Source organism: Alternaria triticimaculans (genome assembly GCF_023758025.1).
Source record: "Alternaria triticimaculans strain BMP 0046 chromosome Unknown scaffold_17, whole genome shotgun sequence".
In the NCBI taxonomy this organism is placed as follows: domain Eukaryota; kingdom Fungi; phylum Ascomycota; class Dothideomycetes; order Pleosporales; family Pleosporaceae; genus Alternaria; species Alternaria triticimaculans.
Window position 1 is genome coordinate 264273 of NW_026055974.1, and position 15331 is coordinate 279603.

General features: G+C 52.9%; 3 protein-coding genes across 3 annotated transcripts; 2 read left to right on the forward strand and 1 right to left on the reverse strand.

Annotated features, from left to right (window-relative positions):
- Positions 1-1846: 1846 nt before the first annotated feature.
- On the reverse strand, positions 1847-2097 carry J4E78_008860 (uncharacterized protein; the record flags this gene model as incomplete). The annotated part of the gene is made up of 2 exons (XM_049369459.1): positions 1847-2023; positions 2092-2097. 2 exons carry the CDS (start codon positions 2095-2097, stop codon positions 1847-1849), a joined length of 183 nt encoding a protein of 60 aa, XP_049218783.1.
- A 361-nt stretch (positions 2098-2458) lies between these two features.
- On the forward strand, positions 2459-4168 carry J4E78_008861 (uncharacterized protein; the record flags this gene model as incomplete). Its single annotated transcript, XM_049369460.1, has 1 exon — positions 2459-4168. The coding sequence occupies one exon, from the start codon at positions 2459-2461 to the stop codon at positions 4166-4168; it is 1710 nt and encodes a 569-aa protein (XP_049218784.1).
- A 6996-nt stretch (positions 4169-11164) lies between these two features.
- J4E78_008862 (uncharacterized protein) lies at positions 11165-14430 on the forward strand (the record flags this gene model as incomplete). Its single annotated transcript, XM_049369461.1, has 5 exons — positions 11165-11231; positions 11882-12261; positions 12328-13064; positions 13113-13123; positions 13169-14430. 5 exons carry the CDS (start codon positions 11165-11167, stop codon positions 14428-14430), a joined length of 2457 nt encoding a protein of 818 aa, XP_049218785.1.
- Positions 14431-15331: the final 901 nt, after the last annotated feature.

The window sequence follows — 15331 nt, forward strand, 5'->3', positions numbered from 1 at the left end:
GCATCTGGTCGATGTTATCCGAATACAGTTCCACAGCATCCGCAAAATCCAGCCAGCTCAAGATATGGTCGGCTATGCGCACAGATAATCTCCTTGCACATGCTACTTCCTGAATAACCCACCGGCGTTTGAACCACGGCCGTTGCAGAATTCTACCGAAAGCGACCCAAGAGCGAAGTACGTGTTCGCTGGGGTTCTCTCCTCGCAGGTCGGTATCGAGGGTTTTGAGATTCAAGATGTCTGGCACCAGTTCTACGGCCCACTTGAGGCTCCATGGAGTAAATTCGTCCCCTCCAAGCCATGCAATGACGTTCCATGCATTTGAGTAGATGTCAGCCATCTTGGGGATCTGCTGGCCTTTTTCGGCTTGGTCATCTTGATTGAGGCACAAAGCATCTACCCAAATCCACGAATAGTGATCCGTGAGACGGACGTGTCGCAAGGCTTCGTAGAGGTTGTCTCGAACTAAGTACGTGTAGGATTGCGTCACTGCGGTAGTGAATGAGTCTTCGCCTGATCTAGGAAGGTCGCTGAGGGTTATAGGATTTGAAGGAGTATCAGCACCCCATGCGTACGAAAGTGCCTGGAATTCGTGGAGCGTTGTTGTGAGCGGTTCCATGGGAACGATCTTCAAGGAACAAGACAACGGATCTTCAAATGGAGCAGGGCTAATGCGGAGAAGGCGGATCTCATCGCCCAGCAGAGGGGTATACTGGTAGCCCAACGTATCCTCCACAGCTCGACGCGGTCTCCGAACTAAAGGTATGGAGGTTTTCTCGGAAGGTTCTGCATCCATGAAGGTCTTCTGACTAGACAAGAAGGCTTCTATGTCAAAAGCAGGACCAGTAGAGTGAGCTGGCCGCCCGATAGGAGACATATCTCGGGCCGGGGAGTCGCCATGGTAGAAGCTACCTGCTGGTGATTGTGATCGTGTTCTTTCATTCTCGGAGTAGTGAATGGGCGCAGTGGCGTTGGAGCCAACTGGAGTCCTTCCTCTTGCCTCTTCTGTACGGAAGTAGCTCCAGCTGTTGACCAATGATTCGGTTGCGATTTCCCGGGCTTGCTTATCGAGCTCTTCTCCTACGGTCACGCGCTCTTCTCCTAAGGTCACGCGCTCTTTCCGGTTGCGCCTCGCTTCAATCTCGGACATGAAGTTGCACTCTTTCTTTAGACGGATGCAGTTGCTACATCGGCCTTGAGTGTCGGCCGAGACAACAAGACATCGTAACTTTCTTCGTCGACAATGACCGCAGGCGTTTATTACTCTGCTGTATCCGGGTCTCGTTGGTTGGCGGTGTTCGTTCTCTGGTGAAGGTTCCATTGATGCGACGAAGGTGACGTTGCATGTCTTATCGACGAACGACAAAAGCTCACGATGAATAGAATCAGGCTGCGTTAAAAGAACGATAGAAGGCTGGGGCAAGTGGTAGGATTTTGTCGTACCTATGCACTGCGCCATGCATGCAGGCAGCTGCAGTTCATCGGTAAGTCTTGTCTCCTGACGCTATGCCGTGTTGATACTCGCGACCATGCACAGCCTCGGTCGTCGTCCTCTAAGTGTCTAGTGGTCAAGCTCTGGAGTGTGGTTCAGAGACGGCTAATAGAAGTGTGGCGTTGCGAGTATGATTAATTTATTCGCGAAGTAATGATTACTTTGGAAAGATGTTCCGTTACGACAAGACACGCCGAGGCTATTTGGCGAAAATGAGGCTGTGTATCTGGTTGAGAACCATCAGCCTTTGTTTCACCGTCTCCACGAGTCGGAAAGATAGTTGCTCCATACCAGGTCTGCAATGCCGCGTGCTGAGAAGCAATGCATTTCATAGTAACACGATGCGGTGAATTACTATGTCCGCTTCTCGATAGTTGAGATTTTAGGTATCACATCTTGAAGTTGCTCTCGATCTTTCTCGGTCGGGGTAAGGCCAAATTTCTCCTCAGCCTTGTCGGATATGTAGAGGCCAGCGCCCGCGTACGCCATGACGCCCACGCCAATGATCATGCGCGTCTTGGGCGGTATGTTCTTGAACCATCTATATCAATGTTAGTGATGAAAACGTACATATGCAGGGTGCGCACGTACTGCCAGACAGCCATGTCGAGGATGAGGATGTGCACACGCGTTGGTGTCGCAAAGTTCGCGATGACGACGCTGAGGGCTCAGCGCCAAGCCTGAAGCAGCTCTCAGACTCGAGCGCGACACGACGTCAGCGTTCACATGTGTAAACTCGTCTCGTACATTCACTCATTAGCATTGAACACCGTTCTTTCATTCACCACGCGATAGTCATCCCGTTCGAGCCAAGCATGGCCTCATAGCCTGGAACCTTGAACATCGATCGCCGCACTTCCGCACCCACTCCGCACCCTGAGACCACCTGGGCAGATGTGCGCGCTATTACCACCCGCCTCTTGAGCGCCTCCGCCAGCACCATAAGGCCTCCACCACTCTTTAACTATGCCCGGCTTCCGCCGCTGGGGCAAGTCCAAATTCGAGCGGAATCCCGAGTCGTCGTTCAAGCTCCTCGCGGCCATCATTGTCATCACCCTCTACCTCCTCATCAAGGAGTTCCAGAACCCGACTGTTCGAGAGAGGGACATACCGAAGTTTGGCGCACAAATACAACATGCGGATTGGAATGGAACGGGCAAGGCGGACGAGGCACGCGCGAAGAGCGTGCGGGATGCCATGAAATATACCTTCTGGAAGTACAGGGAGAACGCCTGGGGGTGCGATGATATCCAGCCTGTTTCGGGAGGCAACTCGTCATCTAGGAACGGGTGGGGGGCTTTCATCGTGGACTCCGCGAGCACATTGGCACTCATGGGGCTATGGGACGAGCTGGCGCACTCTCTCGAGCATATACTCGCTATCGACTTCAACGAAGCGAAGGACCTCGTCGACCCATTTGAGACCACGATACGATACCTGGGCGGGCTTTTGTCTATTGTGGACATGTATGACACCGGGCTCATTCCGGAAGACGTACTGAGCGAAGAGGCACGCGATCTTGTACTGGAACACGCTGTAACCCTAGCGGGGAAGCTTGCTCCAGCATATGACACCCCTACAGGCATGCCATGGCCTCGTGTCGACTTTGAGACAGAGCAGGGCGAGCCAGATCCTTCCTTCGTCTTCAGCGACGACCCAACCAAACACGGCTACGACCAACACCCCGCTATAGGCCCTGCGCGAACTGGCTCTTCCATCCTCGAAAACCGCGTCTTGACCAGGCTGACTGGCAACTTGACATACACGCAAAACTCGACGAACGCGTGGGCACCACTTGTATGGTCGAAGTGGAAGACACCGTGGCCAGGCATGGTTGACGCGCCTGTCGACATCATGACAGGAGAACCAGTGGGGCGCCAGAGGCACTGGGATGGTGGACACGATTCATATTACGAATATCTCGTCAAGATGACGCTACTAGCACCACCAACAGATCCCCATCTTGGCACATACAAACACCGATTCACAGACGCGGCATACTCCTTACGCAAACACCTCAGTTCCCGATCCGCACCAGCGCCCGACCACTACATGCAACACCTCTACATCGGACGATACAACAAAGAATATGAGAACCAGCAAGGACATCTCGCTTGCTTCGCGCCCGGTACCATTCTCCTCGCATCCCGACTCTACAACGAACCCTACCTCCGTACCTTCGCGCTCGCGCTCCTCGAAGGCTGCCGCCACTCGTATACCTCCACACCTACCAAGATCGGTCCAGAGACATGGGCATGGATACCCAAGTTCGGATACGACGACCCGCTCTTTATCCCCGAGACCGCCCGTCAGGAGCGCGAAGCGATGGCTAGCGGTATCTGGGCACTAGAACCAGCATACAAAGGCCGGCCTGAGTATGTGGAAAGCCTATTCTACGCATGGCGCATAACAGGCGACAAGCGATATCGCGAATGGGCATGGGAAGCTTTCTCAGCTATGGAAAAGCATTGCAAAGCGCCGTTTGGATACGCCCAACTTGCCGATGTGTATGATACAAAGTCAAAGGGCGAGGATAAGTGGGTTGATATGCAAGAAAGCTTCTGGGCTGCGGAAACGCTGAAGTATCTTTGGCTTACGTTTTCGGATGTTGAGGTTGCGAGTTTGGATAGCTGGGTTTTCAGCACTGAGGGGCATCCGTTTCGTATGATGCGGTGAGGGGGGTCGTCATGACACGGTAATGCCTGAAAGCAGAGGAAAGATCATCTCACATTAAAGAGAAGGACAACATAAAGACGAGAAAGGCTCATGAGTGCCCACCACATGTCGCAAGCACAGTGGAGAGGTACAAGGCTGGCTCACCAGCAACGGCGCAAAGATACCCAAAATCAGATTCGCTTCAATAACAAAACGAGGCCCATTACACTATTTCTTCGCTCCCTACCATCTCCATCGTTCATCAAATTTCATCGCTCACAGCACTTAGCTTCCTGCACCACTACCTCCGCCACTGTGTCCGCTATCATGTCCACCGCTATGTCCATGACTATGCCCATTACTACCTAAACCTCCGTCACCGCCTCCATCTCCCCCTATATCCGTCGCATCAGACACTCGATTACTCTTATACACACTCCCCGATGCGCCTCTATATACCCCACTACTTCCGCGGTTATACCTCAGCTTACTGGCATCCGTGTACGCGGGTGGATCGTAGATTGGACTTCTTCGGGATGGTCGTGGGTCGTTAGTGGCATTAGATTTGATGGCATCAGGGTGGGGTATAGAGAAGGGGTTAGTGGTGGGGGCAGTGATGGGTTTGGGGGTTGATGGTATGCAGCCCATGGTGTTGTGTTTTGGTAGGTCTTGGTGAGCTTGAAGGTTGTAGAGGCTGGGAAGTGGGAAGTGGGTAGTGTTTGAATACTAGGAGGGTTGGTATGGGCGTTTGCTATGAGTCTAGGAGGAGGACATGTGGAGAGAGGCGTGGCAGTGACGAACGGAGAGTGACGGTGAGTTGCTGGATGTTGGGAAAAGGTGAAGTGGTGTCTTTGATATGTGCTTATCAGCAGCGCGCTCTATGCAGTCTATCCTCGTCGCTATAGCATGCTGTCGTAGTGAGGTATGCTATTCAATTTCCCCCAAAGACTGAAGATCACGTGTTACTTCTCTTGCCTATCTACTGTAACCTAGATACTGTTCTACAACAAAGCCATTGATCTCCTTTCCTTTTTGAATACTCAGCAATCCGGTTTCTCATGTCCTATCCATGCGACGAAACAGGGAAATACGACATCACGTTCGAAACAATCTCCCAGCATCTCGCGTACGGATGGTCGTCACTCCAGATCTGCTCGCTCCTCACAAGATAAGATTAGCTCCCACCGATCAGCCCAGTTCGTTCCACTTGTTGACTCTGGTACCGCACCCGACCTTCTGCAGTTTGGTTGAACTGCTGAGGGGTAATTTAGAAGGATGCTACTGTAGGCTTACGAAGCGCGGATCGACAGGATCGTCATGCGCGATCCAGATGTCATATTTTGTGCTGAGTAAACATGCTGCTCGCGCTGTATGTTCGAGAATAGTAAACCGATGAGTTAGTTCAGATTGGTGTTGTACTTAGCATCTCCGCCAAGCGCCGAAAAAGAGTCGTAAAGAACCAACACCACACAGCACCATATCGTCAAACAGTACGTCGCATTGCCCATACGAGTGACCCAATAAGATATGAACGATCTTACGAGCGAACCAGGGTCCTGACGATCGACGCCATGGTACATAGAGAGCTTGGGAGATGGTCGGGTAACGCTCGACGCGACTCCGGCAGGCTCTCGACCCGAGTAAAAGCAAGTGTAGCATACGTACGTACTTTGACGGCAACGTACTTCGGTACTCATCGATGAGACTAGTCAAGATTAGAAGGAGGTGCATGTTGTAGTCTCCCTTCCAAGAAGTGGAGAAATGCAGGTACGAAAAGATAATGCGACGGGCCGATAGAAAACGACTACAACGCAGCTTGTTTGACTAAACCACGTAACGTCAGCTGTATACTGTATTCATTCGCCGCCTTGCTGGAATTCCTTCTGGTCTAGACGTCACTTCCATGTCGCCCTGCACAAATTTTCAGCTCCGTCGGTTTGGATTGGTGTGGGTACGTCTGCCGGACGTGTTTGCCAAAAGGAATGTAGAGAAGCAAAAAACATTTTTCTATGCATAACAACTCTAGTTGCAGTAGCAAGTAATAGTCTGCGCCTCGGTGGCGAAGTTCGTCAGGAGTTCGCAGCAGAAGCAACGGCTAGTGGAATGCAGGTTGTTTTGCTGGACGTCTCGATGCGATGACCAGATAGGATACGCTGGATACGCGGATATCAGCCGCGGAGTGAATTTTTGGTGACGAGGTTGGAAAAAGAGAAGCATCTCAGTAAAGTTTGCCGATGGTAAAAAAAATGCAAAAAACATACAACAGCGGGGATTCCCCGGTGGTCACCCACCCGAGTACTAATCCGCCGGTATCTTGCTTAAGTACTGCTGAGCGAACGGGAAGCGCTGTGTCTTAAGATCCTATGGTCGTATGTGAAGGAATTGGCGTTGTGGCGCTATTATATTGTCGGCATTCGAGAAAGTTGACAGAAGAAACTGCAGTGGCTGTTGCCATCGCGCCAGACCCCATTGCAAAACCAGAACTTGCACTTTTAATAATATCAGTGCCGTGACTGCGAAATACTTTCCTTGTATAAGACCGCGTGTCGTTACAATGACATGCATGCAACTTACCAGGATCGTTGACATGGGTAGCCGATCAATGTCACCGAAGCTTCCTTCGGATACGCCCCGTTCCTTCGGCAGGATCCCGAGCACCAGAACCTGGGGTAGGAACATGCTAGTTGCTAGGTCGATGACGACAAATCGGGTGTTTTGGAAGGAAGCCATGTGCAGTGAAGGACGTTTCGCAAGAGGCAACGCTGTCGGCTGGTGGCGGGGACAGTGGCGTCGGGAAACTTCGCTTTAGCCGTGAGGGAGAAATCCGCTCGTGTAATGTAGAGTGCTGTATGGCTGCAGGTGTCGCTGCACTAGCAGTGTCGTGTAAACGCTTCCGTTACGGCGGAGGTGTACCTGCGCAAGCTACAACCCTGAGATGGTTCACGGTATCCTGTGGCTGCGCTTGAGGACAGCGGTGAGCGAGAGCATACTGTGCTTTAGCAAGCTTGATATATCAGCCGTTGCTACTTTACTGCCATGTCATGTTGATTCTTCCTCTTGAGAAGGTAGCGACAAACAACGACGACCGCGTATCAACTTCGCGCAGGAACTACCTTGGAACTACCTTGAAACTATCGTCTCTCTAGTGGATATAGGCTGCGGGGTCAAATTTGTGCATGGTTGCAGCTACTGGCTTGTTGAGTTGATCTTGTCGTCATATGTAAGGGCACACCTCTGAGATGGCAGAGTACTGAAGCATCAGCAGCACTCCAAGAGATAACTGATGCGACCGCGTCACTTTGAAGAGATGCTCAGATTGCAGGCGCGAACAAAGCCTTGCTGCACTCATCAGCCGCAGTCAATAGCCGTGAGTAACACCCGGCATGGCAGATGTCTAACCGAACATCGAAGGAACCACTTTAGACGTGGGTGTGCGGATGAGCATGTCCGCATCACTTCGTGCATGTTCTCAATGCGAGTCGTGTATACTTCCCCTAACACGACGTCAGCGCCTCTATCCGATCACGTGCACTTCGCAATAACTTACAGAAGTGACTAGCAAATGTGGGGAGTGCTGTCAATCCCCTTGTCGAGAATGGCAAGCGGATGAGGGGCGTAGATATGGCATCAGCCCATGTCGAAAATCAAGCTTTGGATCTAGGGTCCAGGTCGCTAAGGTGAGCCCATTGAAGCAAGGCGCCTCCAGTAGTCGCCGTTCACCTACCACTACACGCCCAATGCTGTTCCGTTTCTCGTGGCAGCCACAGCAGAGAACTCTTTCGACCCCTGCATCTCGATTGCAATTGCAAACTGTGCTTCCGTCGGATCGTCACCGGTGTAGTAATCCACGAATGGCTGTCCGGATCCGGTTAACCACGCCGCAAGCTCAACCGCAACTCAACCGCATCCCGTTATCTTGGAGAGCCTTGTCTAAAATTGGCTTTATAGTTCGGTCACTTCCGTAAACAGCCATGATCGGGACATACCGATGACTCGGAAAGTGGTTGCTTTTGCAGCCAAAATGTGAGGTGCAGCATCTCGGGTCCAGAGCCTTGGTAACCTGTGCTCAACTCCTGTTTGTAGGGTCTTGACAATGACGCCCAAGGTCACTGTATTTGCACGTCTTCCTTTTCATCTGATCCTTTAATAACCGGGAAGAGTACCCGCAGCCGTCGAACCGGTGACCCGTTTGATATACCAGGACTAAAAAGCACAAGAGACCGCGACTGCGCCGAGCGGACCAGTAGACAGTTCTCCCGGTGAACGTCTGACACTGACTTTGAAAAACAAAACAAAGCAGAATTATGTCTCTGCCAACCCTGAGTCGTGCATGCGCGCAGCACTAATGCAATCGTGGTGTGAAGATGCTGCATTAGCGTGCTGGGTGAGGCTGCTCTTTCGCATCCGTACCCGCGATGTCGAATGCGAAGTTCAGCGGCCATTACTGGAAATAGAGGTATTCCGAGCCCCACAAAAGTCCACATGATCGTCATTCCGCACGCTCATCAGCACATGGCATGAGGAGGCATAGCGCCGAGCACACAGGTACCTCACTCCCTTGACCCCGTTGAGCCCTGAATGAGGCAGTCGACGAGGCAGTCGACTCGTGGGCAGGGAGCCATCACAATCAGAGGCTGACGATGCCCAGCTGTCGGGTTCGCGATTCCTGGACGAAAATCATAATAGAAGCGCGGGCCCCCGCGGCAATGGCTCTTGATTACGGAGCTTGGTATTCCGCTCAGCTTGTCCTGAGCCGCCACCAGCGCGAAGATGCTTTGCATGCCGGCCACTCTAGCAGCAGTTGTGCCAGTGACGTCGAAATATGTCCGGGGTGCTCGGTGAATCAAACGCGCGAAACCAAACAGAAGGTCCGGTAGGGTGGTTGATGGTATAGGTTAATTGGCGGATGCTTAAGCTCGTTGGCCGGCGCGCGTGAGACGACGCCATCAGTCGATCAGCACCATGCCGCTTCTGGTAGTGATAGAGCCATGTATCAGAGGCAATCAGAGCAGACCACCGTGGCAATTGCGCGATTCCTGGAGGCCTGGCAGCAATAGCGGCTAGCTAGGCCATTGGCAATGTCCACAGCTGGTGAACTGGGCGAGTACACGTCCGCTCCAGCTGGGCCAGTCACTGTGATGGATTGGGATGATATGTACGTGAAGACGCGTCGCACACGGAATGTCTTTTGCGCGGAATAAGGTTTGTGTCGTGGGAACAGAAGCATGGCCAGCTGTCGCCCGAGTCCCACGTTCCACTCAGGCTCCGCACACGAACGCAACCTCCACGCGACTGAGGCTGATGACAGCTGCCCAAGCGGCTAGCAGGCAAAGCACGCTTCAGGGTGGAGCAAAGTGTCAAAGAGGTTGCTTTGCCGACGTGCAGTGGGTGGGAGCGAGAAGGGTGAGGATCCTCGGCAAAGCATCGTGGCCGCTTCCGAACTCGGCAGCGCACCAAGTGATTGCAGGCTAGCTCCTCAGGCCGACGTCCCGCCGTCCATCTCTCAACGCTCGCAACCAAAGCACCCCCATCGCTTCGCCAGTCGAGTGTCTATATCGGGCAGATTGGCTGGGAACCCACGTCCAACGCAAAACATCATACCCCCCTCATTAGCCTACCCGGCATCAGATCCGTTGATCAGCCGCCAATTTTCTTCTCCCACTCTCCTAGCGCAAGCCCTTCAATACCCCCGGTCCATTGGCACGCACTCCGACGAGACCTCGCACGACAGCTGCCGAATCGAACTTGACTTCTTGCCCTGCTCTGAACACTCCAAGTCCGTGTCCGCACCCGCTGTTTCTGCATCCGACTCCAGTTGCCCACCCTGATCCAACCCCCATGTACCTTGTCGCTCCCCAGAAAAGTATAGTTCCCATTCTAGTCTAGAACACCTTTGCTCCTATGGCCATTCCATGCCTGATGTAGGTACTGTGGACGCGCTATCATTTTACGTACAGCCTTCCGTACCCACGAACAGCGGCGGGCTTGCCGCTCGCTCCCCTTTTGGCCTTCCCAGCGGCCTCTGACACCTGGTGCGTGCTCCCCACTTCGTTATAACTAACATTGAAGCCCTGGCTCCACATGGCTCCCGTGGGTTGAATGATCGACTCTCCCTGAGTAGATTTGTTCTTGCCTTTGAGCCCTGGATTCCTACAAGACGACACCATCACTTTCATCTTTAACCCAGTCGCCCGTGAAGCTTGACTGCCTCGTCACTGGCGCCCCGCAGGATTCAACCATTCAGATCGGCACTGCTGCGAGGTTAATCGATCTTGGCTCCGTACCCGCTTCCAAGCGGACCAACATCAGCCCGCCGATCTTGTGCCCCCATTTCTCAGGATCGAAGATTACTCAGGTATGTCATCCCAGACTTCCGTCCCTTATATGGCCTTGTAGCTTCGTACTAAGTGCTACAGACTCGCTTGTTGTTACCTCTATCTCTACTCGAACCCATGGACAGTATGGCGCCCGCTCCAATCTCGGGAGGCCCGGGCGATGTGTCACCAACAGGCCTCTCAGGGTCTGCTACCAACTCCAAGATGAGAAAGAGGACCAAAACTGGGTGTCTCACCTGCCGAAAACGCCGCATAAAGTGTGGTGAAGAGAGACCTACTTGCAACAACTGCATAAAGTCCAAACGCCAGTGCGAGGGCTACAACCAACGAGTCATCTTCAAACCACCAATTGGCGACTGGCCGAATCACCCAGGCGTTGTCAGCACTATCCAATATCACACCTCCATGCTTCCTGGCACACGCAATCAATCATATCGAGGGCCCGAGCCAACTACCGGCATGCAAGAGGGCATGCTTGGTCCAATCCAGCCACGCCCGCACGGTAGCTTCGACTTCTCCCACATGGACGCGAGCCAAACTTCAGGGCCTTTGGAACCCCCACAAGCTTACCCTGGAGTGACCCATGGCTACACACACGATCAGGCTTATCAACAGCCTCATCAACAACCTCTGCCATCACCTCTTCACCAACAGCCGCTTTCTTCGCCAAACCACCCTCCACATGGTCATACGCCTACCGCTTCATATTTCCCGCCCCCTCAGTCTATGCACACCAGCCCACAGACACAGTATAGGCACGATTCGCACGGCACATTTCAACCGCCCATTCAATATACCCAGAGCGCGCCATATCCACCAGTCTCGGTTCCTTACAGCCACGAACCCGCTATAAAAGCCGCAGTCCCTCAGCCCCCGCCACACTATCCACAATCCTACCGGTCTGATAGCCAACAAGCCGAAGGTTCCTATCGGGATTATTCGAGTGTATCACCGCGAAGCGACCAGTATCCTCACTACACGGAAGCGCCACCGGGCATGCAAAGATACGATGGTCATCCGCATGCTCCCGTACACCCCCCGCAAGGAGGCCCCCCGAGCTTCAGCCACGTTGGAACTCACAATTACCCAGCAGCAGTTTCTCACGCTGACTTCAGTCATGCAAGCTATCCTCCTGTGCAGATGCCCATTCATGATATAACCCCAGATGTAAAGTATATGTCTCAGCCTGTCCTCGGTATGTCTCGTGTCTAGTTAAAACCTCATATACCCCAATGACTATCGTTATTCTCTTCGTGTCCCAACCCATTGTCAATCCATAAATTCGTGCATGTCTTCTAAGCCTGGGGTTGCTTAAGTCACCCCCGGTGCGACGGCACGCTACTCTTTATTATCTGTACATGTCCGTGAATGTTTCCAGGCTGACCAGTGGTGAATACAGACCAACCTACCGCCGTATCACGAAAGCAACGATCTCAACCGCAACTTCTCCTCGGCGGATTCGATGTCGACGATCATGTCAGTCCTACGCAGGTTCTCGACGAAGCCGCGATCGAAAACGAGGACGACGACTACTGGGACGTTCAATCGGACGAAGAGATGTTTGAAGCGGAAACAGTCGAGGACGAGCAGGCCCTACTTGCGAGCAAGGAATTCAGTAACATACGTCGCATACACCTCGAGAATTACAATGAGCTTGGAATCAGACGATACGATGCGTTCTTGTACGACGGGTTACTGTCGCACTATAGACCGGAGTATGCAGCAAGCCCCCTGCGCAATCCCAAGACTGCGAGGGTTTTCGCGCACTACATTCATGTGGTAAGTTTGACGGGATCGTTAGATTGTGATCTACCGAACTGGGCAGTGTTTACTAACATATCATAGACCGGACCTACACTGTCGATGTACGAACGAAATCCCCGAAATCCCACTCTCATCTTCGAAAGCACTACACACCCAGCTCAGCAAGGACTATGGACACATACATTACCTTTGAAGGCTCTGAGCCACCAAGGACTTTTACACGCCATGCTAGCGCTAGCAAGCCTGCACATCGCAAGACTGCAGGGTGCTTCTATAACGCCGTCCTACAAACACTATGCATATTCACTTAAACGCCTCGTGCGCTCTCTCGGCAACCCTACAAAACGTCTATCAACAAACACACTAGCGACTTCCTTACTCCTGGCTTTCTACGAAGTCTGGACGGCAGAACATGTGAAATGGGGAACACATCTCGTCGGTGCCCAGCGCCTAATCACCGAGCTCGACTTCCGGTCACTCACGCGAGAGTACAGACGCATGCGAGCAGCGCAAACGGCGATGGAACGACAGTTCCCACACCAGAATCCGGAGATGCTGTTTGACCAACGACAGTTCGACCAGAGGCTCAAAGACAGCGCTTTGATGCCAGATCAAGGTCTTGTGAGCACGATAGTGGGGAAGAAGGTTAATTACGACGACTTTGGAATGGTGTTTGAGGACAATGGCGCGAGGCACGACGCGAGGCAAAGCATACCCGCAAAACTGGACTTGCAAAGTTTCGAGACACTGCAGGATATTTACTGGTCATATGCTAGGCATGATGTTTACCAGAGCATCGTGAGCGGCCATCGTCTCATGTGAGTAACTCTGGCCTGGATTTAGAACTTTCCACTGACATTCAACAGTAACCCCTACCGTAAATGGTCCGATTGTCCCCCAAGAGCACCACTCGGCCGAACAGATGCCCTTTACGGCTCCCACGATCACATCATTCTTCTCCTAGGTCGTATCGCAGATTTTACAGTTCGAGACCGCACTCGCAAACTTCGACAAGTGGAAGCGGATGGAGGATGGCGACCTCGCCCAGGTATGCCCGGTTTTGGCAGCATGGGACCACCTCCCAGCGGCCCACCTGGTCAACAACAAATGCATGCGGGTTCTGGAGGACCTCCACCTCAGATGCAAGGTCCGCCGCCAGGATGGACAGGGCAAGGACCACCACAGCCACCACCTGGCTTTGGCCCACCACCCGGATCGACTGGAGGACCACCCCGAAGCCAACCACCACCCATGCCCAATTTCTACGGCATGGCCCCCTCCGCAGGCCCCGGCCCCATCCTCTCCAGCTACGAAAACCCAAACTACGAACGCTCACCCCCTACCCCCAACGTACCCAATCCGCAACACGCCGACCTACCCACCCTATACGAGAAAGCAGTCTCAGAATGGGAAACCATAATGGACGCCCACACATCCGTCTTACGAGTTCTAGAACAAAGCGAAGGCTTCGCTCCATTACCAGAAGACACTTATCCACCACCCGTACCAGGAGGCCGGCCCCACGAACACGGTGGAAACATGACACCCTTCGGCCCAGCCATTCTTCACAGAAGCTACGACATATCCATCCTATGGGGCCTCGCCTATCTCTCCAAAATCATCCTTTTGAGATCCCACCCTGGCATGCCACCCGCCGCGCAAATGGCCGCCGGCGTCTGCGCCTCCGTTACAGCACCTTACTGCATGCTCATCGGCCGTATATGGGCTAGCGTCAGCATGCCCGTTACATCAGACCTCTCCCCTTTCCTCGGCGCCGTCTTGACAGAATCAACCCTCTCTCTTTTCTTCGCTGGAATCACATTTCACGACCCGCGGCAGCGCGAGTGGCTCATTACGCGTCTGCTCGAAACAGACAAGAAAACGGGGTGGGCGAGCGCGGGTATTATTGCTAAAGGGTGTGAGACGGCGTGGGAGAAGGCGGCGGAGATGGGGAGGGGGCCGCCGTATAAGAGACGGACTAAGAAGGTGCAGCCTGTGGATAGGGAGGAGGTTGAGACTGAGGTTAATAGGGAGGGTATGAGAGGAAAGGAGAGGGAAGAGGGGAGGGTGCAGGAGATTGGTGAGACGAGGTTTGTAGTTAAGAGTCAGAGGCCGCCTTGGGCTATGAATCTTTTGGGGACGGAGGAGGATCTTAGGGTGGGAATGGAGAGGTTTGGGCTTTGAGGGGGGAGGGAGGATAGGAGGGACTATGGAATGGGGGAGAGAAAGAGTTTGATGTGGGTGGATAACTCAAGCTAAGAACGCAAGAGGAAGAGAGGACACACGGGAAGCAGGTCGCGTTGTACCTGGATAGTTTCTCATCGAAGGCGCCAGAGGCACAGAATTCGGAGCCGACCAAGAACGCAGGGAGCGAACATCGCCAGCTTCATCAGCATACCAAAAACCCCTTCTCTGGAAAACACGCGCAGAGAACCCCTCTGCCTTTTCATTACCTGTTAGGAAACAACAGGACTTACACGCCACACACACGCGCATCGAAACATACCAACTTCCCAAACCCAACAAAAGCACGACATCACCCAATGTCTCGCCGTGCATCCTTTGGTATCAGAGCATATAATCCAACCCACGCCAACGCAACGTCTTCTGTCCGGAAGCTCTCACATACACCTCCTGCTTCAAGCAGGTTCCTCGTCATCCAACAAACCTCTCTTACCGATTTACTTTCCAGCGATAATCTCAGTTCACGCCTAACGCAATAACGACTCATTACGAACCCCACACAATACCATGCAATACGATACCATACAATACAATACACCCATCATCTTAGAAAAGAACAAGAAACCTTGGAAAAGCATCGCAGAGGCTGGAACATCCGTCCCATTGAAATCGTGAAGTTTAGAAAGCGTGGAGGAAGTCTGAGGTTAAGATATACGTTAGCTTGTTGTCTTGTTGTCATGTTGTCAGGACGATGGACATGTATAGTGTAGATAAGTTTGCATATAGAGACGACATTAGCGTACCAGCAGAAGTCGTTTGCGTGCGTTTTTGTTGACATCCATGGATCGGCCCCATCGGCTGGGAATACCAACCTAGCATACCAGTTTACCAGCCTACCCAA